Source organism: Tiliqua scincoides, chromosome 4, assembly GCF_035046505.1.
Source record: "Tiliqua scincoides isolate rTilSci1 chromosome 4, rTilSci1.hap2, whole genome shotgun sequence".
NCBI classification, from domain to species: domain Eukaryota; kingdom Metazoa; phylum Chordata; class Lepidosauria; order Squamata; family Scincidae; genus Tiliqua; species Tiliqua scincoides.
The window spans coordinates 174,392,201-174,418,700 of NC_089824.1; the positions used below are offsets into that span (position 1 = coordinate 174,392,201).

A 26,500-nucleotide genomic window follows, 5' to 3' on the forward strand; every position below is an offset into this window, starting at 1 on the left:
GGGGTTCAGAATATAAATTTGACATAAGCATTTGAAAGTCATGTGTTTTGATTTGATAAATGAATATGATATAGATGTTACTATATGTTGCAAAATCTTTGGAATTTTACTGAAAACTTTTTCTAGAGAATACTTTAGGATTCTTCAGAATTTGCCCTCAAAATTTGCAGAGGAGAATTCTGGAGGGATCTGGGGAGGGGACAAATTAGTTTGAGCTCCCACCCTTGCCCATAGCCCTCTGTTGTGCAAATAATAGGGGAGAAGGTGATAGTGAAAGTTTATGTGACAGGTATATGGTTCACGCTGAGCCTTTGACAGCATGGAGTGGCATGTCTATGAATAATTTTACATTTACGGGAAATGTACCAGCCCAGTGCACCTCCCTATCCAATATGCTGTTCATTCCGTGTGCCTTGTTAGTACAGATTTATTTTATTTATTTGTGTACATAATATGTGAGATTGAGGGCCCAATCCTATAAAACTTTCCAGCACCGGTGTAGCCACAATGCAGTCCTAAGGGAAGGAAACAAATGTTCCCTTACCTTGAGGAGGCCTCTGTGATTGCCTCCCCACCACAGGATGCAGCACATGCCCCCATTGGCACAGCAGCACCGGCACTGGAAAATTGGATAGGATTTGTCCCTAAAAGTACTTACCTTGAAATAGTTGGGTTATCATAGCCTTTCTCAATGAATTCCCTTCCCTTCAGCTGGTACTGAAACACTCAGGCTCTGCTGGAGCCCCGTGTCTAAATGCTATAGACAGATCCTAAAAGAATTTAGCATCAGGGCCTAGGAGAGTGGGGTAAAGGGGGTAATTTGTACCCGGATCCAGGGTCAAAAAGGCGGCCCAGAGACAAAGGAGGGGGCCCAGAAATGTCCTGAGATCTGACATTTTCCTATCTACTCAGACTTGTTGCCTGCACAGGATGCTGGGGATACTACCAGGAGTGTGCAGCTGCCGCTACTGCAGCTATTAGAAAGCCAAATATGCTGGACCGAGGTATGCATACATGACACTCCTTAACAGTGTCCAATCTGGGAGGGAAATGGCCTGCTATAGTAGCTCCTTGGCCTGTGGATCTGTTTACCATGAAGGAACTCAGGGACATAGCTGCGGGGCTACAGCTGCTGCAGAAGCAAGTTTTGGTATGCACAAGACACTTTCCATCCTAGTGTGGGACTAAATATGATAATGCTAATTTTCTGCATGATTTTCTATATTTAAAAGATTTTAGAGAGAATTAGGGCACAATCCTAACCAACTGTCCAGCAAGTAAGGTAAGGGCAATGCAACTCTGAGGTAAGGGAACAAACATTGCCTTACTTTGAGGAGGTCTCTGTGACTGCCCCCCCCCTCCAACTGCAGGATGCAGCACATGCCCCACTGACACAGCTATGCCAGTGCTGGACAGTTGGTTAGGATTGGGCCCTTAGGAGTGTGTTTGGTTTTCAATATTACTGTATCTAGCTACCATTGCCACATGGGTGGGTAGACCTGGGCTCCAAAGACTTTTCCAGTTGTCTGCACCCTCCCCCCACCCTGTTTTGTCCCTCCCTGCCTCCATTTTGCTTGCCATCACCACCCTCCCCCCTCCATTTCACCCCTCCCCCTTTGCAATGGCACCCAAAAGAAACTTCATACCCCCTTGTGACAAAAAAGGGAACATCAATGACCAGGTAACATCTGAATTAGGAGAGTCTCTGCCGATAGCCATGTTGAGAGGCCTAGGTACAAGGCTCCAGCTGTAATCAGCTTTAATTAGTGCATACCAGGCCTGGGAGAGCTGTGGAGGAGGCCGTTTCACAGGGCCCTCAGATATTGTACCAAGCTACAAAGTGAACTTCAAGGCCAACGTGATTAACAACAGGGTTCAGCTGTGAACCTCTCAGGTTGGGAGTGCGGATTCCACCATGAGTAAGAAGGCTTGTGGGACGTCAACCCCTAGAATGTCCGGTTAGAACCGAGTCCTGATTGGTGGATGGGTCAGGGGACCTATAAAGGTGAGGGAGAAGAGCATCCTTTGCTCTCACTTTGTCTCTGGCTAAGGGGGCCTGAGGTCCTGGATCATTCTGGCAAGCGTGACCCAACTTGGCTGCAGCAAGATGGGTTAGGCTGGACTTTGAAAAGCTAAGACTTTGGTGAGTGATAGTTAGAGCTAGGAGTTAGTTGTTATTGTTTTATTTGTGTCGGGTGTTGTATTGTATTGGTGTGTCCTTCCTTAAATTCCTAAAACTTTTGACTGGTGCAGTGCTGCCTGTATAACTATGCTTCAACCTTTTATTAAATAAATCCTACTTATTACAACTGACTGGATTATTGGAAGTGGAGAAAGAACAGGGGACTGGTTGTGGGAGACAATCCAGTGTGTCTGGGGTGGACCCTGGAGACTCTGTAACGGGAGTCTACTCTTCCTTTCAAGCTGAGCCCAAGGGGGTGTAAGCTGGAGTACGACTCAAGGGGAGGGTTCCCCAAATTTATCTTGGCTACCAGGAGTGGAAGCTCTGTGGTTTAAGAGCTATTTGGCAATCGGTCTTGGAGAGACCTGCGGGTGCCAAGGGACCATAAGGGTTTATGGCCACTTGATCACCCTGAGGGCAGTAAAGAGATTACCCGGCCAGACGGAGTGTGGCCTGGTTTTTGTCACACCCCTGATAAAATTCCTCACAGAGGCCCTGCCATATACCACCTTAGGTCCTTCTCCAGCCTTTCAGGGCTCTGGCACCTCCATCCAGCTGGTCTCCGACCATTTCTTAGTCCTAACCCTTTCCTTATAGTCTTCTGCCCTGACCAAACCCTTGTTTGGTCCTCCCCTTTCCTGGTTCTACCCATCCAGCTTGGTTGCCTTCTGAGTCCTAAGCCCCCATTTCTGGGAGATGGGGAGACTCCTGCAGACATGTGCCATGTCTTGCTGCTCCAACATATGCAGGCACACTCTGGGGACTGACAATTTGCGCCCTGTCCCACTAATGCTGTTCCAGGACCCGGTCCTGGGTCCACTGGACAGTCTACTCCCTGGGTTTAGTAAGACCTGATGACATTCCTGTCTATGGATTCAGACTATTTATGCACCTTAACTTGCAGGGGTGGGGCTTAGTTCAGTGGTAGTTCATCTGTTCTGAATGCAGAAACACCTGGGTTCAATCCAGTGGCCTAGATAGATGTCTTTTAAAGTGGGTTGGACAGACAGAAGTGCTGAATGGGAAGTCTGGACAGGGGCTACTTGGCTTTGATTGGTCTGTGGAACTCCTTGCCACAGGAGGTGGTGGTGATGGCACTTGAGAGCCTAGATGTCTTTCAAAGGGGATTGGCCAGACAGAGGTGCTGGACGCAGGACATGCCTGACTGGTGGACTCTCTCCCTCGCTGCCCTTGGCTCTCACGGTCTTTTCGTGGTGTTGCACAGGTTCGGTGGCAGGTTCTGGGTCCTTCTGGTGGCCAGCGGTGAAGCACCCCGGCTGGGTCTCCCTGTGTGTCTGGAGCCCAGCCCAGGTGCCATCATTTCAGGGACAGGAAGCTCCCAACAGGCTGCGAAGGGGTGAACAGTGCCGACCCCACATGCCTTGCTGGACTGCTGCAGGCGGGGACGCCTCCCTGGGGGCTGCTGGCCACTTGCTCCAACAGGCACCGGACCAGTCCTGCTTGGGGGGCGGGGGAGAGGGGGGGTCTCTTGGTGGCTCCTTTCCCAGGAGGAGGGCAGTCACCCAGCTGGATGGGGTTCACGGGTCAGGAAGGGGAAAGGGGTCTGGGTGGGGACGCAACAGCAGCACCCTGGAGGGGAAGGGAAAAAGGAGCGTCTCCCCCTCCTGCCTGCCTGTGATGAGGGGCTGAGCCGAGAGGCTGGACAGGGGCAGGTGGCGTCCTCCGTCCCCGCTGACCTTTCTACCTGTTCTCTCGGTGATCCTTGTGGGGTGTGGCCCTAACCCTTTATCCCTTCTCTTCTGAGCACTTCCTCTTGTCCTCTGACCACCGACCTGTTAAGATGGGCACACCAGGGCTCTGATGCCCAGGCCATCTTGAGCACAAGGCATGCAGGGCGAGGCAGCTCCAGGGCCTTGCTATCCCTAAGTGTTAGCTGAACCTCTGATCCTAATCAGATGCTGTAAATATACACTCAATGAAACTGTAAGTAAATAACTTCCTTTTTGCAACTTTAACAAGCCATTGCCTCTTTGTCTTTTTTATTGATTAGCAGTCAGCCGGGTGAGGGAGGTTTCCTGGGGTGATACCCAAAGGGGGGGTTCGCTGCGTAAGCTGCTCTGCTTCCCCCCAAAGAGGAAACTATTTTTAATTTCCTCCAACATCTGTGAGTGACACCCAACTGCAGGATGCAGCAAACGTCCCTTTGGCACGGCTGTGCCAGTGCTGGAAAGTGGGTTATGATTTGAACCCTAATCAATTACAGCTGTGAGTTCTGTACATTTTATTAGACCTGATACTATTGCTATGATTTGATGTTGAACTCAATTTTGCCTGGCCCACAGGTGTATATATTTGGTTCCTGTTGTATAAATGCAACCCTGGGCAAAAACGGCTTACACATTTGCTCTTGCTGTGTACTGCTGCACTTTTTATATGGTTCTTGAACGCTACTGGTGCCCTTTTTGTGGAAAAGTGATCTCTGTGTTGTCCAAATAAATCACACATAACTCAGAATTGTGGACCTTTCAAAAAATAGTGTTATGGGAAAGAATCATAATGGCTGTGTTTCATTTGCTTTGCGCAGAGAATGGACTGTGTGTGTATTTGGGGAAAGAAATGACAGATCAGAGTTTTAACACATGCATTTTTATTGGTCACGATGAACTCCTTCCTTTCCATTTATTGCAGTGGAGTGTGTGCGCGCTCAGGGTCTGTTCTCCTCAGGCCCAATTGCAGCAGGAGCAACTGGAGTCAAAGACAAGACCAGACTGACAGTTTTGGAGGTAGGTCTTCCCGTTCACGCACTGGTAGAAGCTATTCTTGTTAGTGGGATCTGGGTAGAGGCCACTGGCTTTCCCATTGCAAAAGGTGCCGCCAGAACTTCCACCGGAGCTCCCGCCACCAGAAGAAGGCGCGGCGGTTGCTGGCTGCCCCTGAGCATTGGTGCCCAGGGTGGTTGTTGGCACCTTGCAGTCTGAAAGAAAGATGAGAATTGAGTTAGCAGAACCATCTTTCTTCAGCGGGCTTGTATCAGCCTAGAAGAATCCAGGACTCTGAGGAGGTTTTGCGAACCTGGAAATTAGGTAGCAATTGGTTGGACTCTCTGGGAAGGGAAATATATACGTATGGGAAGAGAGTGTGGGGAAAGTGAGGAATCGGAGAGGAAATTCTCATTCTTGACAAAGTTGAAGCTGGAAAACTGGCAGAAAGTGACACAATGAGGGATTAAGCTGGCAAAGGCAAAAAGCTGTCACATTCACTATTTGTGAGAAGTGGATTCAGTGGGGTGTGGTGAAGAAGTCCTGGTGGTGACACTCAGAAAGGAGTTGTTGTCAGAGCAGGTCAGCAAAAGTGCCTGAAGTCACAAGAGCCTGAGAGGGCAAGGACGGGCATAAGAAAGGAATCCCTTGCTATTCACCTTGCTCTGTTCTATGAACACCTGTCTGTTACTCACTTGGAGTAGTGACTCCCAATGCAGATTTCAGGGCATTCATTAGAGGGTATTTGCCTTCTCCACAGAATGTGCCAGTGAAGTCATCCAGATCAATAGCCCAGACCATGGCGCCTCCAAAGTTGTTCTCCAGCAGCCACTTAGCCTGACAGTTAGTAATAAACAAGAGTGTGTACGTTTCAGAGACTCCAGTGTATTCTTTGACTTGTAGCACAAAGAGAGAGGATAAGCAGCCTGACTCTGCACTCCCAAGTTAGAAGTCTAGTACCTCAGAAGGCTACCGGTCAAAACATAGATATTAAAAGGACTATTGGGCATTGCCATCTAAGTCCGAAGTAATTGACAGCAGAGCCCCATACAGGTTTAGTCTTTCCCCTCCCACTTTAACAGCATGTTGCTGTATCTGCTGCCAAGAATAAGAGCACAAATTAGAAGCAGAAGATAGGTGTACCTTGATGGCGAAACTTTTCGGGTTGTCATAGCCAATCCATTGATTTCCATGATAGGCATAAGGGACTTCCTGAGGAGCGTTCCACACAACGGTGGCACCATCCTTCAAGAAACCGCAGACCTGTGGAACCAAAACCCTTTGTTAGGTTGATGAAAGTGTTTGACTACTTACTATGTAAGGATAACACAGCTATTTTGGAATGTCTTTAACTTTGACCTTCCCACCAGTTTTCCAGAGTGGCACACTCTGATTCAGCTGTGAGCAGCAAAGAAACATGAGCATCATCGTGGACCTTAAAATTTTGTGAGGAAATTGGCACAAAAGTCTTGTTCCATCCAAGCCACATTTGCTTCAGTAGTGCAAATAATGGTTTATATTGCTACAGCTAAGGCAATGTCTATGTCTAGGTCAATATATCAGAATTGTCCAATTTTACCCACTAATAAGAAAATGGAAGGGGGGAAGCATATCTCTTTCTCTCCCAAAAGAAAAGGCATGAAACCTACAGACAGAATCAGGAATTAGAATTTATCTTGGTCCGCAAGTGCAATCTCCAAGCACAAAAATAAAACAGTGTATAGAAAAGATAATTTTAAACATCACTAAATATTCAACTAAACCCCTCTGGTTTTCAGTATGAACATACTAAATATTCAACTAAATCCATACATCATCTGCTTTCCAATGTGAACGAACAGGTGTGGATCACATTGGATTTTACTGAGGATTAGGTCAGGTTGTTTTACCTCAAAATATGCCAGTGTCCCAGCTCCCTGGGTGGGTGAAGCCTTGCCTGGTCCAGATGTTGGGGCATTCAGACCATGGTTAGAGGGATTAGTAAGAGTAAAGGTACGGGCATAGGCTCCAAAGCCCACCATCAGCTTCTCAGCTGGAGCACCATTCTTTTTCCAGTAGTTCATGGCATAATCCTGGTAAACAGAATGTTACAAACTGGTCAGGAAGGGATTCAAAAGTCATCCTGATGTTGCTTCATTCAGCAACTGGACAAGAAGAGTATTATGGAAAGCAAAAATTTCTATAAGGTCACTCACCACATTGAGGTAAATATAGGAGCCTTGGTCTTGGGGTCCTGCGTACAGTGGGCTGTTCTCACCTGTGAAACCTTCCCAGGATCCTCTGAGGTCATAAGTCATCACATTGATCAGATCCATGTACCTTTGGAAAACAAGCAAGTGACCCAAAAATAGCATGCTCAAATAGTCCTGTACATCAATTATTTTTGAAGCAATAAACACATTGTGGTACCAAATTGCCACTTACTTAGACATCTGTGGGATTTGGTAAGCAGTTTCAATAGTGCCTACACCGGCAGACACAGCTGCAGAGATCAGGAGCCTGGGCTTGTTGGTCTGAGAAGATTCCTGCTGAAAAGCTTCATACATTTCCTGTGAGTGGAAGAAAGAAACTGTCACTAAATATTCTCAGTTAAAGTTTGAAGGAAATAAAAAACTGCCATTTTATTCTCTAGTTTCTTTTTTATAAGTATTTATTTGTGGGGCCCCCTGTATTTATTTCTGTGTGTGTCCTCCCCTCCCCCCCCCCGGTTCTCTAAATATAAGTTGAGAATTCACTAGCTGGAACAACCTTCCCTGTGACCGAGATTGAAAATTCCTTACTTTTGCAACGCAGTAATGTGACAGAATTAGAAGATGCCAAAAATTAAAGTTGAAAAAGGAATTGGAATGTTGACGTACTGACATACTGGCCATAACAGCAATGGGGACAATTCCAGAAGAACTCTTCCTCCATTACTAAGAGGTAGTGTCAGTCACCTAAAGGTGAATTATTAAGCCAACCTGCAGCAAGACTGTGAAAAGGTGTTGGGTATCAGCAGGGCTGCCTCTGTTGCCAGGGTACTCCCAGTCAATGTCCAACCCGTCAAAGCCATACTTGCGCAGGAAGGAGATAGCAGACCGAATAAAGGTCTGGCGGTTCTGAGCAGAGGAAACCATGTCAGAAAACCTGCAAGATAAAATAGAAGCTCAGAAATGGTTACGGTAAGTTTGCACATATGAACATAATGATTTGTAGCACAATTAGATTTGTCTGCTGTTGGAGTGTCTACACACAGAGGGTAATGTCCTATTGCCACTTATTAGTAAAAGCCTCATGTACATCTTACAAATCTAGCCCTTTGCATCATATGGTTTACATGATCTGGTTACCTAATATATAATGCTATCCAAGGTTTAGGAAGGAATGAAGAGAGGTTTCTTAAACCTATTTATTTCTTCTCTTCTGATTACATTTCTCAAACCTTTCAAGTATACTTAGTATTTATCACATTGGTATCCCAATCCCCTCATCTGAAGAAGGTCAAGCTTGTATAAAATGGAATTATCCTATTTGGTCTTTAGAACAAGCCTGTGGGGTAGGTTGGGCTGAGAGTCTTGCCCAATGTCTTCAGTGAGTTCTATTATTGAATAAGGATTAAAAGCATAAGAACACCCCCGCTGGATCAGGCTTTAGGCCCATCTAGTCCAGCTTCTTGTATCTCATAGCGGCCCACCAAATGCACCAGTGAGCACACCAGATAACAAGAGACCTGCATGCTGGTGCCTTCCCTTGCATCGGGCATTCTGACATAGCCCATTTTTAAAATCAGGAGGTTGCGCATACACATCATGGCTTGTACCCCGTAGTGGATTTTTCCTCCAAAAATTTGTTGAATCCCCTTTTTAAGGGATCTAGGCCAGATGCCATCACCACATCATGTAGCAAGGAGTTCCACAGACCATCCACATGCTGAGTAAAGAAATATTTTCTTTTGTCTGTCCTAACTCTCCCAAACTCAATTTTAGTGGATGTCCCCTAGTTCTGGTGTTATTTGATAGTGTAAAGAGCATCTCTGTATCCACTCCATCCTTCCCATGCATAATTTTGTATGTCTCAATTATGTCCCCGCTCAGGCACCTCTTTTCTAGGCTGAAGAAGCCCAAACGCCGTAGCCATTCCTCATAAGGAAGGTGCTTCCTTCCTCATAAGGAAGGAAGGTGGTATTCTTATCAACATACCAGGCTTCTTCCATAATAATAAAAACCCCATATGCATGGGGGTGCCTTTTATAGCCCCATTGTGCAGTTTGAATCAGAAGCAGGGAATCAGCTTCCTGATGCATGCCTGGGGTGAAAAAAGAGATGTGGGGTGACAGGTACATTGTCACATGTGCTAAATTATAAAGGAGTCATTTAGAATTCTAATAAAGGATCTTACTTTTGGGTACCAAAGCTCCAGCCTCCCACAGACAGCAGTGTTTTCAGGTCAGAGTTGCTGTGAACAAATTATTTGAAAGGTCTTTAAAAAGCATCAAACCAGGTGCAAACAGTTACAAGTGGCCTATCATTTATTTTTTGTGTAAAACTAACATGTCTGTAAAATTTATAAAAAAAGGGTTGACAGACGCTAAGGGGGTGCCTGCAACCTTTAAGAGTTGCATAGAAAGGGAAACTTAATATCAAGATTCAATGGTGAGAGGAGTTGCTGCACCTAGTGCAATTTTTCCTTCTGTAGAACACTTAAGAGCCCAACACTAAGCAACTTCCCAGCACTGCCCCCCAACTGCCCGCCAACTTCCCAGCCCTTTCCATGACTGCCCCCCCTCCACTGCAGGATGCAGCATACATCCTGCCAGCATGGCTGCATTGATGTGGGAAAATTAGTTTGGATTGGGGTTGTTAAAAATACAAGTGTCCTCTCAGGTATGAACATGGCAACTCTCCCTAAAAGTGCTCTTGACTTCTCATCTTTCTTGTATCACATGATTTGTTAACATGGGGCAGAAACTGGAAGACAGAGACAGCATTGATATTAAACAGGAAATGCAAACATGGTTTTTAGTGTATGCAAATACAAATCTTCTCACTAGCTTTTGAGTCCATTGATGCCACCGTAGAGAGCCACATCGTTCCACTCAGTGGTTTGGATCTGGTTGTTTGCCATGCCAGCGAAGGCGTAGATGACATGAGTACATAGGCATGGGTCAAGATCTTCGGGCATGTAACGTGTAATTCCAGGTCTGTACTGGGACCAGTTGGTGAAGTAACAGACAATATTGGTAGATGCACCTGCATGTTGGAAGATACGGGTCAATCAATACATGCACTTCATTATTAACTAGTGCTGTTGAAAAGCTGCTTTGACGGGTTAACTTTTATGTGCTCTAATAAAAAAGAAAGAGGCTAAAACTTACCCAGCTGCACGTGCAGCAGGAAAGCCAGACCTGTGGAAGAAAAGCTGCATTGTGAGTCAAGCACAAAACCAAGGTATGTGTTTTTCTGACAGTTCACCACCACAACATGTCACTTGGCCTAACAACACTACAGCAAACATATGTCAGCTTTATAGCGATGTCATGGCTTCCCCTACCAGCATCCTGAGAACTGTAGGTTGTGAATGATGCTGAGAATGCTCTGTTCAAAGATCCCTTGTTCATCTCACAGAACTACAGTTCCCAGGGATCCTTGAGCAGTAGGCAATAGCCTTTGGGGAATACATGCTTGCTGAGATAGTGTATAAGTACTATCCAGCATCACAGAGCACAGAAAAAGATATTGTGACTCATCCAGCTCAACTCCACACAGGAAGACATAAGTAATTGAAAAATCCTCACCCAATCCCTTAAAAGGATGTAGAGGAAAGCAATTTCAAAATTTGTTCCATAACCTTTCTTACAATTTGGATGTACCTCTCAAGAGGCAGTCTAAATATGCAGTTTTGCTTAGGACCTCTGTTTCATTGAATGGCAAAAGTCCTTATCTTTTTTAGAAACAAATTCTAGAATTTTGGAAAGAATAAGCATTATGTACTCAAGTCAGGAAACCTACAGCAGTGTATGGGCAGAAAGAACAGAGGTGATAAACCATGTCAGAACAGAGCACATCTATGGAGACATTCAAAGACTAACAAGGAGATTGATGGAAAAATGGACTGGAAATCAAAGGAGGTTAATCTATTGCTCATACTCACCAGTCAGGAGTAGAAGTTTGCCCATTTTGATACCAGTGTACCAGCTTGCAAGACTTTTTACTTTCCTTTTATAGGATGTCTTCTGTTCCTATGTCCTACGGGACGCACATGTGACTTTAGATGTCCCCACCCCAAAAATTAAATAAAAAGTTAATATATAATTGTTAGTAGCCAAAATGGAAATAGGCATTTATGCTGTTGGTCATCTTCACCTTGGAATATTTTCTTTATATGCCACTAAGTTTGGGATAAGAAGGCATGCATTGAAAGAGAAGGGTTGTGTTGACACCCCAGACCCTAAATCAATGTTAAAGCTTCCATTGGAAATTTACCAAAGATACTGGGTATTGGATAAGAAAGACAAACATATCTATCTTTAATAGGTTTGCTTATGTAATTATAGAGGTGGGAATGTAATGTTTAATGCCAGAGAAATGACATTGAAAGCAAACCCATGAGTTAACACTGGGGAATGAGAGACAGCAACTATTTGGAAAGAAGTTAATGGTCCAGTCGTATTGTTGGCCACCCCACAGGATGTAGTGGTGCCAATGCAGCTTCTGCTGCATCCCACAGGCCAGCTGGGGACCAGTAAAAGAAATGTTTACTTATGTCCTTTGCCACTGCCTGGGCTCCCATGGGTCTGCTCAGAACAATGCTGGCTATTTTGCTGGCATAAATATGTTAGGGACAAGGGTGCATCGGGCCTGGGATGGGAGCATCAGATCTGGTGGATGAAGCTGCTCTTGACATTCATCCCTGGTCTGCCTCTCGGCCTGGCCCAATCTGCCCTGATCCACCCTTGCTGCCATCTTACCTTGCTCAGCGAGTGATCTGTGGGCAGATATAATCTGTGCATGGTTTTCTGGATCTTGCACTGACCACAGGATTCTGAAGAAAGGTGAAGTGGCAAGTGAGATACACTGGAGAATCAGAAGATCTACCAGCGTATCATGTGGACAGGATTGGGCCCTAAATAATTTAATGCTACTATAATGTGCTCCTAGACTTCTAGTAGCACCTTATAGCAAAATGTGATTAAAGCCTGCATTTTAATTTACTGGTACTTTTATTTATTTCTCTAGCTTAATATTGTTTTCTCTTTCCTACTGCAGTTTGACTAGGTATATAACATATACATAATATTATAAATCATCTAAGAGCTGTACCTTATCCTTTCTCCCCCCCCCCCTGCCTGCGGGTGTAGCTGTACTGAAAAGGTGTGTGTTGTATGCAGCTGGAGGGGGGTGGGTCAGGAGGTTTTGTAGGGAAGAGGGGATTTAAATCCCCTTACCCCTCCACAAGCTTCCCGCTTTGCCATGGACCCGTGCCAGCTCTTTAGCTGATGCAAGTCTGAGAATCCATAGCATCTTCTTTAGCTGAGGGATTTGCAGACTGGAAAGAAATAATCAAGAGTTGGTCACTAATTTAATTGGAACAAGCAGAACTGAAGTGACTCATAAATGGAAAGTGTCCTTTAACTAAAGCAGAGATACACAGTCCAATGCTATTCTGGATTAGGCTGTTGTGCACAGCCTAATAGGGCAGAGGAAGAGCTTTCACTGTTCTAAAATGGCTGCTGATGGAGTGAACAGGAATCCATTGGTGGCCGTTTTGGGAGCTCTGCTGTAAACCGCATGGACAGAAATCTGTAAGTCCTTTTTCATTTCATAAACCTTTATTGGCATTTAAAGACGATTAAATACACAGGATCAAAATTAAACATTATAACTTCGTTGTGGAACTTGCCTTCATTATCACCTATCGGGTAATAATTCACAAGCAACTACTTTTTTTGATGACAGTCACCAAGAAATCTACTACTAAGTTGGTAATTACTTCGGAGCTATCCTCAAGGAGGAAGCCCACACGTCCTTCAGAGGGACCAATAAAGCTGGATAAAATGGGCTCTAATAGGTGTTCATGAAGGTAACTATGAGCAGAGCAATGACACAAAATATGGGCAAATGTATCGGGTTCCAGGTAGCAAAATTCGCAAGTTCTACATTCATGTGGAATATTTTGAAATCTTCCGGAGAGGACTGAAGAAGGAAAAATATTAAATCTTGCAAGCCTGAAAGCTTGCCTCTTGCCGGGAAAATCTGCAAGTCATAACAGTGTAACATTCTGACCAATTAGAAGTGATGCCTCTTATGACCAAATAGAACTGATGCCTCTTAATCAAACCAGAAGCGCTTAATCAAGGCCAGAAAGGCACCAAGGCACAAAGAGGCTCCCAGATCAAGGGATGACTGGCTTCTTAGGACTCAAGACTGAGCAAAATTGGGAGCAACGTCCAAGTAGTTAAGCATAGGCTTTTACTATAACTTTCTCAGGGCATTACTTATAGTATTAGAAAGCAAACTATCAGCATGTCTTTGTCCTTGGAAATCTCCCATCAAACATTTACTGAAAAAAATCAAGATAAGATATAATGTTTAGGACCTTGACACAGCATGGGTATAGGAGTGATGCTGAAGTAAGCTCAACTTGCACAGAGAACATGAAACCTATCTAGATTTAATAATAATGTGATTGGAAAAGAGATAGCAAGAATTGCTTTAGCCTTAAGTGGACTTTTGAAGACAGAGCTGGACATTCAGACCTCAACTGTAGTCAATCACCAAGGTCAGCAAACAGTCCTTTTCCCCATACTACTTGCTGAGCAGCTCAATCCTACCAAAGTTCTCCTGCGTTGATGCAGTGGTGGCAGTTTGGCTTGCACTGCATCCTATGGGGGAATTTAGCAGGCCAAAAGCCTCCTCGGGGTAAGGAGACATTTGTCACCTTGCCCCTGGGTAAGCCCCATCCTGTGCAGTGGGTGAACTCTGACCCACACCAGTGATATTGCTGTTGCAAGTCTGCATTTCATCTTGGCAGATCAGGCCCAAGAAGGCGGATAGGACACAGCATGCACGGGCCCTGCCAATCCCATCCCCCTCCCAGAGCCAATCCGCCCACACCAACCTCTTTGTCACCCTCCCCCTGCCCCATTCTTCTCCTATGCTGTTCAACACAAGTCTTTAAGCACGTCTGGTCTTTGCCTAAGTCTTGAGGTCAGCTGCAGCAGAGAAAAATGGATTAACTTTCTAAGAGATGTGCATTTCAGAGGTGATATTACAATGAATTAGTGAGGCATGTGGAGTGAATTTATATGCATGGCAGGCAGCATATCCTATCCACATGTTGAAAATACATGTGGATAGGACATGAAAATCAACTTTGTTCTTACATGACAGCGAGGCAATCCACCACCCATTATGCTGGGATGGACATTGTTGGTTATGGACTGGGGCTTGTGAACCTGAGTACAAGTTATAAAATGCAGTTTGGGCAGCTTTTGCTTGGTTATGTAGACCCTGAGTGCCATCCTGAGAAATGTTGACCCCTTCCCTGTGCACACAAGTGAACAACACCCATAATATATATTTTTTAAATTGCAGGTTAAAAACAATGAAAAGTTTACATTTAAAACAAGTTTGATGAGATATACTCCGTTCTCCACCCCTCATCATGTTACACATGAGAATGAAAAAAATAGACATAATTTGGGCACTATGACAGCATGGTAAAAGGAAATGAATAAGGGCCTAGAATGGAAGATCAAAAGATCATCAGGTGGGTGATGTGGTGTTGACAGTGATTCCATGTTTTGACAGCTGTTTGACAGCTCTGGGAAGGGCAGGGCTGGCTCCACAGCTGTAATTAATCAAGGCCAATGGAGACTCTGATGGACACCTGAGCTTCATTTGACCTTGATGGGACTTTGAATGAGCTAAGGAGGTAGCTCACAGCTGAACTGCATTTGGACTTAACAAGGGGCTGCAGGATAAAAGGCAGCTTCAGAAGGAAGAGGGCTACCTGACCCAGACAGGGCTACCTGACCCAGACCTATGGGAGAAGGGGACTGCCAGGACCCTGCTGGAGGACACAGAAGAGAGGACTGCCAGGACCCTGCTACATAAGAACATAAGAACAGCCCCACTGGATCAGGCCATAGGCCCATCTAGTTCAGCTTCCTGTATCTCACAGCAGCCCACCAAATGCCCCAGGGAGCACACCAGATAACAAGAGACCTCATCCTGGTGCCCTCCCTTGCATCTGGCATTCTGACATAACCCATTTCTAATATCAGGAGGTTGCGCATACACATCATGGCTTGTACCCCATAATGGATTTTTCCTCCAGAAACTTGTCCAATCCCCTTTTAAAGGCGTCTAGGATAGACGCCATCACCACATCCTGTGGCAAGGAGTTCCACGGACCGACCACATGCTGAGTAAAGAAATATTTTCTTTTGTCTGTTCTCAATACTCAATTTTAGTGGCTGTCCCCTGGTTCTGGTGTTATGTGAGAATGTAAAGAGCATCTCCCTATCCACTCTGTCCATCCCCTGCATAATTTTGTATGTCTCAATCATGTCCCCCCTGAGGCGTCTCTTTTCTAGGCTGAAGAGGCCCAAACGCCGTAGCCTTTCCTCATAAGGAAGGTGCCCCAGCCCCGTAATCATCTTAGTCGCTCTCATTTGCACCTTTTCCTTTTCTTTTTTGAGATGCAGCGGCCAGAACTGGACACAATACTCCAGGTGTGGCCTTACCATAGATTTGTACAACGGCATTATAATATTAGGGGACTGTGAAACCCTGCTGTACAAAAGTGAGGTCAGCACTTGTCACTGCGCAAGAAGAAAAGGCCCATGCTTTTCACAGCTCAGCCTTTTTGAGATGGGAATCAGCCACGACAAACGCTGGGCTGCCCATTTCAAGGCAAGGCAAATGGCCCTCCATTAAAGATGACAGGTTTTTGAGATGCTTAACTTTTCCCCAAAAAAGAGCCTGTTTGCGAAAGTATTCAGTGGCATCAGTAGGCAGATGCAGGGGGCAGCAAACTGTACTGGGCAACGCACTCAGGGAGGGTGACTCCACTACTGGCAAAAATGGTAAAATCTTGGTATTTTTGAATAATACAATCATTTAATATTTTCTTTGATGCATAATTGAATTCAGAATGCGATGAAACAAACTGCGCTGAATTGTCTGTATTCTATCAAATGTTATATCCCCAAAACCAGAAAAAGGAAACCACAACTGCCTTATGTAACAGAAAGTGGATTTGCTTAACTCAAGAATGACCAATGTGACTGATTGTTCTGAGAGCCAATAAAGTGTTGTTATGACACAGAAAGGAACTATTAAGGTGTTACTAAGGGTCAGCTCTCATTTCCATGTATCAGAGCTAATACTAGAACTCTTATTCAGTTGAGTGAGCGTCATCAAGTTGGCTACTGGTTTTTTGTTGATTACTGATTTATTGGGTTACCTGCACTGTGATATGTTAAAGAAATAAATAGAGTTAATGGGGGGGGGGGGGTGACACGAATGCAGTGATGCCACTGCATTTAGGCCGTGCATATGATGTTGCGATTTATTCTGTATGGTCTGGTCCAGGAGGAGGTCTATCATGGGGGTGACACAATGAGCTCTTGCACCGGGACATGCAGACCCTAGTGATGCCTCTGGGTTATAGGACACTGTCAGACCTTGAACCTTATTCTCAGTCTTGCTAAGGCTCATACAAAGGCTTCTGTCCTCTGTGATCCTGATCATTGCTGCTACTTGCCCTGGGAAAAAGCTCCTGTAACAGTATGCCAGGAACTCTTAAGGAATGACTTGATTGCAATAGTTAACAATTTCTTTTAATGTGTTACAAGTCAGAGAAAGGCTGCAAGAAGTTAATACTCAGTCCAGCAGAGGCCACTCTCCTCCTGCCACTTTCCTTGAGAGACACGAGCATGTGCCGCCATCCACTGCTCCCATCCTTGCCAGTTTAATTTTCTTTGGCTAATTCTTGTTCCTTCATCACATCACACAATTTGTGACCAGCGAATTACTGGTTTTCTAGAGGGGAGAGGAGGGAACACAATCTGATTTCCTGAAGTCCCCAGACCACTTGCATTTCCATGGACTTTGTGTTTTGGGGAGGGACCTGTTTAGGTTCCTTGTCTGCACACTCTCATTTGAGTCCACGTAGGAAAGCAGAAGTTTACCAACCTGGCACCTGTAAGAAATCTGTAAGCGTGGAATATGATGAGAAAGAGGGCACCATGAAGAAAGCTTGAGGAATACTTAAAATGCGTTCCGAAGGGCAACACTACATTTCCAAGGACAGGTAAATCCCATTTTCCCACTGCCTCTTGGCTTGGTGACATTCCCAAGGTGAATCCAAGTCTGTTATGCAGTGCAGACACCCCTAAATTCCTACTTCTCTTTACTGGCTGCTGTCACGTGTGTGTGTGTTTGGAGAGAGTGTATGCTCAATTTCCTGTTGGAAGGCCTAGTTCATATTCAGACTGTAAATTGACAGGTCATGCAGCCAGGTAGGTCAACCAGGTAGTGTAATCTAGGGCACAATCCCAACCCACTTTCCTGCACCGACATAAGGGCAAAGCAGCTCCTAGGTAAGGAAACAAACATTTCTTTACTTTGAGGAGGCCTCCATTGTTGGAGTTGGTGCAACTCCATCTGCTGTCCAGAGGGGGCAGGATGCTGTCCAGAAGGGGTCAAGCTATGTCCCAGTGCCTCTGACCTTTCTACCTGTTCTCTCTGTCATCCATGTGGGGTGTGGCCCTAACCCTTTATCCTTCCCTTCTCCTCTGAGCACTTCCTCTTGTCCTCTGACCACTGACCTGTTAAGATGGGCACACCCAGCTGGATGGGGTTCACGGGTCAGGAAGGGGAAAGGGATCTGGGTGGGGACGCAACAGCAGGACCCTGGAGGGGAAGGGAAAAAGGAGCGTCTCCCCCTCCTGCCTGCCTGTGATGAGGGGCTGAGCCGAGAGGCTGGACAGGGGCAGGTGGCGTCCTGCGTCCCCGCTGACCTTTCTACCTGTTCTCTCTGTGATCCTTGTGGGGTGTGGCCCTAACCCTTTATCCCTTCTCCTCTGAGCACTTCCTCTTCTCCTCTGACCACTGACCTGTTAACCAGGGCACTGATGCCCAGGCCATCTTGAGCACAAGGCATGCAGGGCGAGGCAGCTCCAGGGCCTTGCTATCTCTAAGTGTTAGCTGAACTTCTGATCCTAATCAGATGCTGTAAATATACACTCAATGGAAGTATAAGTAAATAACTTCTTTTTTGCAACATTAACAAGCCATTGCCTCTTTGTCTTTTTTATTGATTAGCAGTCAGCTGGGTGAGGGAGGTTTCCTGGGGTGATACCCAAAGGGGGGGTTCGCTGCGTAAGCTGCTCTGCTTCCCCCCAAAGAGGAAACTATTTTTAATTTCCTCCAACATCCGTGAGTGACACCCAACTGCAGGATGCAGCAAACGTCCTGTGCCACGGCTGTGCCAGTGCTGGAAAGTGGGTTAGGATTTGAACCCTTATCAATTATAGCTGTGAGTTCTGTACATTTTATTAGACCTGTTACTATTGCTATAATTTGATGTTGAACTCAATTTTGCCTGGCCCACAGGTGTATATATTTAGTTCCTGTTGCATAAATGCAACCCTGGGCAAAAACGGCTTACACATTTGCTCTTGCTGTGTACTGCTGCACTTTTTATATGGTTCTTGAACGCTACTGGTGCCCTTTTTGTGGAAAAGCGATCTCTGTGTTGTCCAAATAAGTCACACTTAACTCAGAATTGTGGACCTTTCAAAAAATAGTGTTATGGGAAAGAATCATAATTGCTGTGTTTCATTTGCTTTGCGCAGAAAATGGACTGTGTGTGTATTTGGGGAAAGAAATGACAGATCAGAGTTTTAACGCATGCATTTTTATTGGTCACGATGAACTCCTTCCTTTCCATTTATTGCAGTGGAGTGTGCGCGCGCTCAGGGTCTGTTCTCCTCAGGCCCAATTGCAGCAGGAGCAACTGGAGTCAAAGACAAGACCAGACTGACAGTTTTGGAGGTAGGTCTTCCCGTTCACGCACTGGTAGAAGCTATTCTTGTTAGTGGGATCTGGGTAGAGGCCACTGGCTTTCCCATTGCAAAAGGTGCCGCCAGAACTTCCACCGGAGCTCCCGCCACCAGAAGAAGGCGCGGCGGTTGCTGGCTGCCCCTGAGCATTGGTGCCCAGGGTGGTTGTTGGCACCTTGCAGTCTGAAAGAAAGATGAGAATTGAGTTAGCAGAACCATCTTTCTTCAGCGGGCTTGTATCAGCCTAGAAGAATCCAGGACTCTGAGGAGGTTTTGCGAACCCGGAAATTAGGTGGCAATTGGTTGGACTCTCTGGTAAGGGAAATATATACGTATGGGAAGAGAGTGTGGGGAAAGTGAGGAAACGGAGAGGAAATTCTCATTCTTGACAAAGTTGAAGCTGGAAAACTGGCAGAAAGTGACACAATGAGGGATTAAGCTGGCAAAGGCAAAAAGCTGTCACATTCACTATTTGTGAGAAGTGGATTCAGTGGGGTGTGGTGAAGAAGTCCTGGTGGTGACACTCAGAAAGGAGTTGTTGTCAGAGCAGGTCAGCAAAAGTGCCTGAAGTCACAAGAGCCTGAGAGGGCAAGGATGGGCATAAGAAAGGAATCCCTTGCTATTCACCTTGCTCTGTTCTATGAACACCTGTCTGTTACTCACTTGGAGTAGTGACTCCCAATGCAGATTTCAGGGCATTCATTAGAGGGTATTTGCCTTCTCCACAGAATGTGCCAGTGAAGTCATCCAGATCAATAGCCCAGACCATGGCGCCTCCAAAGTTGTTCTCCAGCAGCCACTTAGCCTGACAGTTAGTAATAAACAAGAGTGTGTACGTTTCAGAGACTCCAGTGTATTCTTTGACTTGTAGCACAAAGAGAGAGGATAAGCAGCCTGACTCTGCACTCCCAAGTTAGAAGTCTAGTACCTCGGAAGGCTACCGGTCAAAACATAGATATTAAAAGGAGTTTTGCGCATTCCCATCTAAGTTCGAAGTAATTGACAGCAGAACCCCCTGCCGGTTTAGTCTTTCCCCTCCCACTTTAACAGCATGTTGCTGTATCTGCTGCCAAGAATAAGAGCACAAATTAGAAGCAGAAGATAGGTGTACCTTGATGGCGAAACTTTTTGGGTTGTCATAGCCAATCCACTGATTTCCATGATAGGCATAAGGGACTTCCTGAGGAGCGTTCCACACAACGGTGGCACCATCCTTCAAGAAACCGCAGACCTGTGGAACCAAAACCCTTTGTTAGGTTGATGAAAGTGTTTGACTACTTACTGTGTAAGGATAACACAACTATTTTGGACTGTCTTTAACTTTGACCTTCCCACCAGTTTTCCAAAGTGGCACACTCTGATTCAGCTGCGAGCAGCAAAGAGATAGGAGCATCATAGTGGGCCTTAAAATTTTGTGAGGAAATTTGCACAAAAGTCTTGTTCCATCCAGCCACATTTGCTGCAGTAGCGCAAATAATGGTTTATATTGCTACAACTAAGGCTATGTCTATGTCTAGGTCAATATATCAGAATTGGCCAATTTTACCCATTAGTAAGAAAATGGAAAGGGTGGAAGCATCCTTCTTTCTCTCCCAAAAGAAAAGGCATGAAACATACAGGCAGATTCAGGAATTAGAATTTATCTTCGTCCACAAGTGCAATCTCCAAGTACAAAAATAAAAGTGTATAGAAAAGATAATTTTAAACATCACTAAATATTCAACTAAACCCCTCTGGTTCTCAGTATGAACAGACAGATATGGAACTTTTACTGAGAATTAGGTCAGGTTGTTTTACCTCAAAATATGCCAGTGACCCAGCTGCCTGGGTGTAGGGTCCAGCCTTGCCTGGTCCAGATATTGGGGCATTCAGACCATGGTTAGAGGGATTGGTGAGGGTAAAGGTGGTGGCATAGGCTCCAAAGCCCACCATCAGCTTCTCAGCTGGAGCACCATTCTTTTTCCAATAGTTCATGGCATAGTCCTAGTGGAGGGAATGTTGCAAACTAGTCAGAAAGGAACTCCAAAGTCATCTTGATGTTGGCCCATTCAGCAAACAAAGACGTTATGAGAGGCAAAAGTAGAAAACCCGTCATTTCTTTAAAGTCACTCACCACATTGAAGTAAATATAGGAGCCTTGGTCTTGGGGTCCTGCGTACAGTGGGCTGTCCTCACCTGTAAAACCGTCCCAGGTTCCTCTGAGGTCATAAGTCATCACATTGATCAGATCCATGTACCTTTGGAAAACAAGCAAGTGACCCAAAAATAGCATGCTCAAATAGCCCTGTACATCTGCCCCCTCTTTCTAAGCAATAAACATGTTGCGGTACCAAAGTGCCACTTACTTAGACATCTGTGGGATCTGGTAAGCAGTTTCAATGGTGCCTACACCGGCAGCCACAGCTGCAGAGATCAGGAGCCTGGGCTTGTTGGTCTGAGAAGACTCCTGCTCAAAAGCTTCATACATTTCCTGTGAGTGGAAGAAAGAAACTGTCACTAAATATTCTTAGCTAAAGTTTGAAGGAAATCAAAAGCTGCCATTTTATTCTCTAGGGTTTTTTTTTATAAGTATAATTTTATACTTATATTTTATAAGTATTTATTTGTGTGTTTCCCCCCCCCCCCGCCCTTAAATATAAGTAGAGAATTCACTAGCTGGAACAACCTTCCCTGTGACTGAGATTGAAAATTCCTGACTTTTGCAGCACAGTGAGGTGGCAGAATTAGAAGATGCCAAAAATTAAAGTTGAAAAAGGAATTGGAATGTTGACATACTGACATACTGGCCATAACAGCAATGGGGACAATTCCAGAAGAACACTTCCTCCATTACTAAGAGGTAGTGTCAGTCACCTAAAGGTGAACTATTAAGCCAACCTGCAGCAAGACTGTGAAAAGCTGTTGGGTATCAGCAGGGCTGCCTCTGTTGCCAGGGTACTCCCAGTCAATGTCTAACCCATCAAAGCCATACTTGCGCAGGAAGGAGATAGCAGACCGAATAAAGGTCTGGCGGTTCTGAGCAGAGGAAACCATGTCAGAAAACCTGCAAGATAAAATACGTAGAAGCTCAGAAACGGTTAAGTTTGCACATATGAACATAATGATTTGTAGCACAATTAGATTTATCTGCTGTTGGACTGTCTACACACAGAGGGTAATGTCCTATTGTCACTTATCAGAAAAAGCTTCATGTACATCTTACAAATCTAGCCCTTTGCATCATATGGTTTGCATGGTCTGGTTACCTAATACGTTTAGGAAGGAATGAAGAGAGGTTTCTTAAACCTATTTATTTATTCTCTTCTGATTACATTTCCCAAACCTTTCACTTACTGGTTATCACATTGGTATCCCAATCCCCTTCTCTGAAGAAGGTCAAGCTTGTATAAAATGGAATTATCCTATTTGGTCTTTAGAAGAAGCCTGTGGGGTAGGTTGGGCTGAGAGACTTGCCCAATGTCTTCAGTGAGTTCTATTACTGAATAATGATTAAGAGCATAAGAACACCCCCGCTGGATCAGGCTTTAGGCCCATCTAGTCCAGCTTCTTGTATCTCATAGCGGCCCACCAAATGCACCAGTGAGCACACCAGATAACAAGAGACCTGCATGCTGGTGCAGAATTCCCTTGCATCGGGCATTCTGACATAGCCCATTTTTAAAATCAGGAGGTTGCGCGCACACATCATGGCTTGTACCCCGTAATGGATTTTTCCTCCAGAAATTTGTTGAATCCCCTTTTTAAGGAATCTAGGCCAGATGCCATCACCACATCATGTGGCAAGGAATCCACAGACCAACCACATGCTGAGTAAAGAAATATTTCCTTTTGCCTTTTTTAGCCCCATTGTGCAGTTAGAATCAGAAGCAGGGAATCAGATTCCTGATGCATGCCTGGGGTGAAAAAAGAGATGTGGGGTGACAAGGGCATTGCCACATGCAATTTAACTTGTGTGCATGAAAGGAGCCTGAAGCTTTTTTCTTAACTGGGACATTCTTTTAGAGATCTAGAAGACAGAAAAACAGACTTCAGCTGTTGTACCAGCCTATCAGCCAAGGAAATGTAACAGTAAATGTTCAGTATAGTTGAATGATGTGTTAAATTATAAACGAGTCATTCAGAATTCTAATAAAGGATCTTACTTTTGGGTACCGAAGTTCCAACCTCCCACAGACAGCAGTGTTTTCAGGTCAGAGTTGCTGTGAACAAATTATTAGTTGAAAGGTCTTTAAAAAGCATCAAACCAGGTACAAACAGTTACAAGTGGCCTATCATTTTGAGTGTGTGTAAAATTAACATGTCTGTAAAATTTATAAAAACAGTGCCTGCAATCTTTAAGAGTTGCATAGAAGGGGAAATTTAATATCAGTATGCAATGGTGAGAGGAGCAGCTGCACCTAGTAGAATTTTCCCTTCTCTACAGCCCCATACAAACCAAATATCCAGCTCCAATTGAGATGTTATGCAGCCTTGACGAAAGGGAGGAATGTTACCTTGAGGAGGCCTCTGTGACTGCCCACCCCACGGCTGGATAGAGCATGCACCCTGCAGGTATGGCTGCATTGCTGCTAGAAAGTTAGTTAAGACTAGGACTGTTAAAAATACAAGTGTCCTCTCAGGTATGAACATGGCAACTCTCCCAAAAGTGCTCTTCTCATCTTTCTTGTATCACATGATTTGAGAGCTGTTAACATGGGGCAGAAACTGAAAGACAGAAACAGCATGGATATTAAACAGGAAATGCAAACATGGTTTTTAGTGTATGCAAATACAAATCTTCTCACTAGCTTTTGAGTCCATTGATGCCACCGTAGAGAGCCACATCGTTCCACTCAGTGGTTTGGATCTGGTTGTTTGCCATGCCAGCGAAGGCATAGATGACATGAGTACATAGGCATGGGTCAAGATCTTCGGGCATGTAACGTGTAATTCCAGGTCTGTACTGGGACCAGTTGGTGAAGTAACAGACAATATTGGTAGGTGCACCTGCATGTTGGAAGATACGGGTCAATCAACACATGCACTTCATTATTAACTAGTGCTGTTGAAAAGCTGCTTTGACGGGTTAATTTTTATGTGCTCTAATAAAAAAGAAAGAGGCTAAAACTTACCCAGCTGCACGTGCAGCAGGAAAGCCAGACCTGTGGAAGAAAAGCTGCATTGTGAGTCAAGCACAAAACCAAGGTATGTGTTTTTCTGACAGTTCACCACCACCACAACATGTCACTTGGCCTAACAACACTACAGCAAACATATGTCAGCTTTATAGCGATGTCAAGGCTTCCCCTACCAGCATCCTGAGAACTGTAGGTTGTGAATGATGCTGAGAATGCTCTGTTCAAAGATCCCTTATTCATCTCACAGAACTACAGTTCCCAGGGATCCTTGAGCAGTAGGCAATAGCCTTTGAGAATACATGCTTGCTGAGATAATGTATAAGTACTATCCAGCATCACAGAGTGATAGAAAAAGATATTGTGACTCATCCAGCTCAGCTCCACACAGCAAGACCTCAGTAATTGAGAGATCCTCACCAGGCCCTTAAAAGGATGTAGAGGAAAGCAATTTCAAAATTTGTTCCATAACCTTTCTTACATTTTGGATGTACCTCTCAAGAGGCAGTCTAAATATGAAATTTCCCTCTGGGACCTCTGTTCCCTTGAATGTAAAAGTCCTTAGCTTTTTTTAGAAACAAATTCTAGAATTTTTTTTAAAGAATAAACATTATATACTCAAATTAGGAAACCTACAGCACAATATGGGCAGAAAAAACAGAGGTGATAAACAGTGGCATAGCTAGCAAGGGGCAGGAGGGTAGTCCACCCTGGGTACCACCCTTGGGGGGGTGACACCACAAATGCCCTAACATCGTGGAGGTTTGGAATAACCCCATCATGCTATATACAGTTGGATGTGGAATTTCCAGTGGAATGCAATGCAAAAAATTGGATTGAAATATCTCCTTTCCATCAAAAGTTATGGCCAAAAAACTGGAAACAAAAAAAAATGCACGGAACCCTAAGGAAAATGAAACCGAGCCATATTGTGTGTTTATTTGTGAGTAGGCAAACTTGCCATAGTTTGTCAGAAAGGGCAGGCTGAGAGGAATCCAATGACACCAGAATGTTTCCTATTCAATGAAAGCAACCTCCAAAAAAACACCCAAGAAAGAAGTCCCTCCCTCCAAGCAGATGAATGTATTGAGCCCTATGGAAAGCGAAAGTAAGCTACATGGTCGCGTTTACTCATGAGTAAACAAATGTTTCTTGGCTCCTGGTCAAGTCAGGCAAAGGGGAATGCAAGGCTAGCTGCATGGTCCCAATCCAATGAAATGTTCCAGAAGGCAGCACCTCCTAAAGAATAAAACCTAGGCTTCAGCAAGTAACGTCCATTTTATTTGATTTTAGGCTTGTAAAGCCGTGGGTCCTGATAGTGCTATGCCTGAAATATAAGAATTTACTCTGAACTAGGTACTGGGGAGTGCTGAAAATCTCACTGATATTTGTGTGTGCGTGTGTGTGTGTGTGTGGGGGGGGTGTTCTTGCAGGCAGGCTACAGAGAAAATTCACTTGGTGGAACAGGGCTGACTTCCCCTTATTTAATTATTTGTTTTTCTTTAATTTAATTATTTATAATTATTTATTTTATTATGCTTGATGATGTCGCTTTCAGACATGACATCACTTCCAGTGGGTACTGGACAGATTATCATTCTAAAAAGTGGGTTCCAGTGTTAAAAGTTTGAGAGCCACTGCCTTGACTCAAAACAGATCAATTAGACTTTTTTTTTTTGGGGGGGGGGGGGTGACACCCTAGTGACCAAAATTCTGGAAATCATGGCTATTAGGAATAATACCATCATGTTATATACCATTTGATGCATTATTTCATCCATTGCTTGTGGGGAAATGTTCACTGCATTTATTTTCTGGGCATTATTATTATTCATTTCAGATCCTGAGCTGCTTAGAGGAAGGGTGGTATAAAAATGTGTATGAAATAATTAATAATAAAATAATTAATTATGTCAAAAGGGGTTACAAAAATTTATGGGCCTCGACCTAGCTACGCCACTGGTGATAAACCATGTCAGAATAGAGCACATCTATGGAGACATTCAAAGACTAACAAGGAGATTGATGGAAAAATGGACTGGAAATCAAAGGAGGTTAATCTATTGCTCATACTCACCAGTCAGAAGGAGTAGTTTTCCCATTTTGACACCAGTGTACTAGCTTGCTAGACTTTTTACTTTCCTTTTATAGGATGTCTTCTGTTCCTACGTCCTACTGAACGCACATCTAACTTTAGATGCCCCCACTCCAAACATTAAATAGAAAGTTAATATATAATTGTTGGTAACCAAAACAGAAATAGGCATTTATGCTGCTGGTCATCTTCACCTTGGAATATTTTCTTTATACGCCACTAAGTTTGGGATAAGAAAGCATGCACTGAAAGAGAAGGGTTGTGTTGACACCCCAGACCCTAAATCAATGTTAAAGCTTCCACTGGAAATTTACCAAAGATACTGGGTATTGGATAAGA

General features: G+C 44.5%; 2 protein-coding genes across 2 annotated transcripts; both read right to left on the reverse strand.

The window, feature by feature from the left end:
- Positions 1 to 4,863: 4,863 nt before the first annotated feature.
- On the reverse strand, positions 4,864 to 11,056 carry LOC136647479 (acidic mammalian chitinase-like). Its single transcript, XM_066623042.1, has 11 exons — positions 11,032 to 11,056; positions 10,256 to 10,285; positions 9,929 to 10,130; positions 9,280 to 9,336; positions 7,863 to 8,028; positions 7,327 to 7,451; positions 7,098 to 7,221; positions 6,792 to 6,974; positions 6,046 to 6,165; positions 5,598 to 5,739; positions 4,864 to 5,117 (listed from the first exon to the last, which is right to left on the reverse strand). The coding sequence occupies exons 1-11, from the start codon at positions 11,054 to 11,056 to the stop codon at positions 4,864 to 4,866; spliced, it is 1,428 nt and encodes a 475-aa protein (XP_066479139.1).
- A 7,825-nt stretch (positions 11,057 to 18,881) lies between these two features.
- On the reverse strand, positions 18,882 to 26,168 carry LOC136647520 (acidic mammalian chitinase-like). The gene is made up of 11 exons (XM_066623113.1): positions 26,144 to 26,168; positions 24,064 to 24,093; positions 23,737 to 23,938; positions 23,095 to 23,151; positions 21,830 to 21,995; positions 21,298 to 21,422; positions 21,066 to 21,189; positions 20,750 to 20,935; positions 20,064 to 20,183; positions 19,616 to 19,757; positions 18,882 to 19,135 (listed from the first exon to the last, which is right to left on the reverse strand). Exons 1-11 carry the CDS (start codon positions 26,166 to 26,168, stop codon positions 18,882 to 18,884), a joined length of 1,431 nt encoding a protein of 476 aa, XP_066479210.1.
- Between the last annotated feature and the right edge of the window lie 332 nt (positions 26,169 to 26,500).

What these genes read in the sequence shown, in the direction of transcription:
- LOC136647479 (XM_066623042.1), bottom strand. Translation starts at nt 11,056, where the DNA reads ATGGGCAAACTTCTACTCCTGACTG. An exon ending in CCTGCTGCACGTGCAGCTGG is followed by an intron (nt 10,131 to 10,255) that starts GTAAGTTTTAGC and finishes TCCAACATGCAG; the next exon opens with GTGCATCTACCAATATTGTC. An exon ending in ATTGGGAGTCACTACTCCAA is followed by an intron (nt 5,118 to 5,597) that starts GTGAGTAACAGA and finishes TCTTTCTTTCAG; the next exon opens with ACTGCAAGGTGCCAACAACC.
- LOC136647520 (XM_066623113.1), bottom strand. Translation starts at nt 26,168, where the DNA reads ATGGGAAAACTACTCCTTCTGACTG. An exon ending in AAAACTACTCCTTCTGACTG is followed by an intron (nt 24,094 to 26,143) that starts GTGAGTATGAGC and finishes TTTCTTCCACAG; the next exon opens with GTCTGGCTTTCCTGCTGCAC. An exon ending in CCTGCTGCACGTGCAGCTGG is followed by an intron (nt 23,939 to 24,063) that starts GTAAGTTTTAGC and finishes TCCAACATGCAG; the next exon opens with GTGCACCTACCAATATTGTC.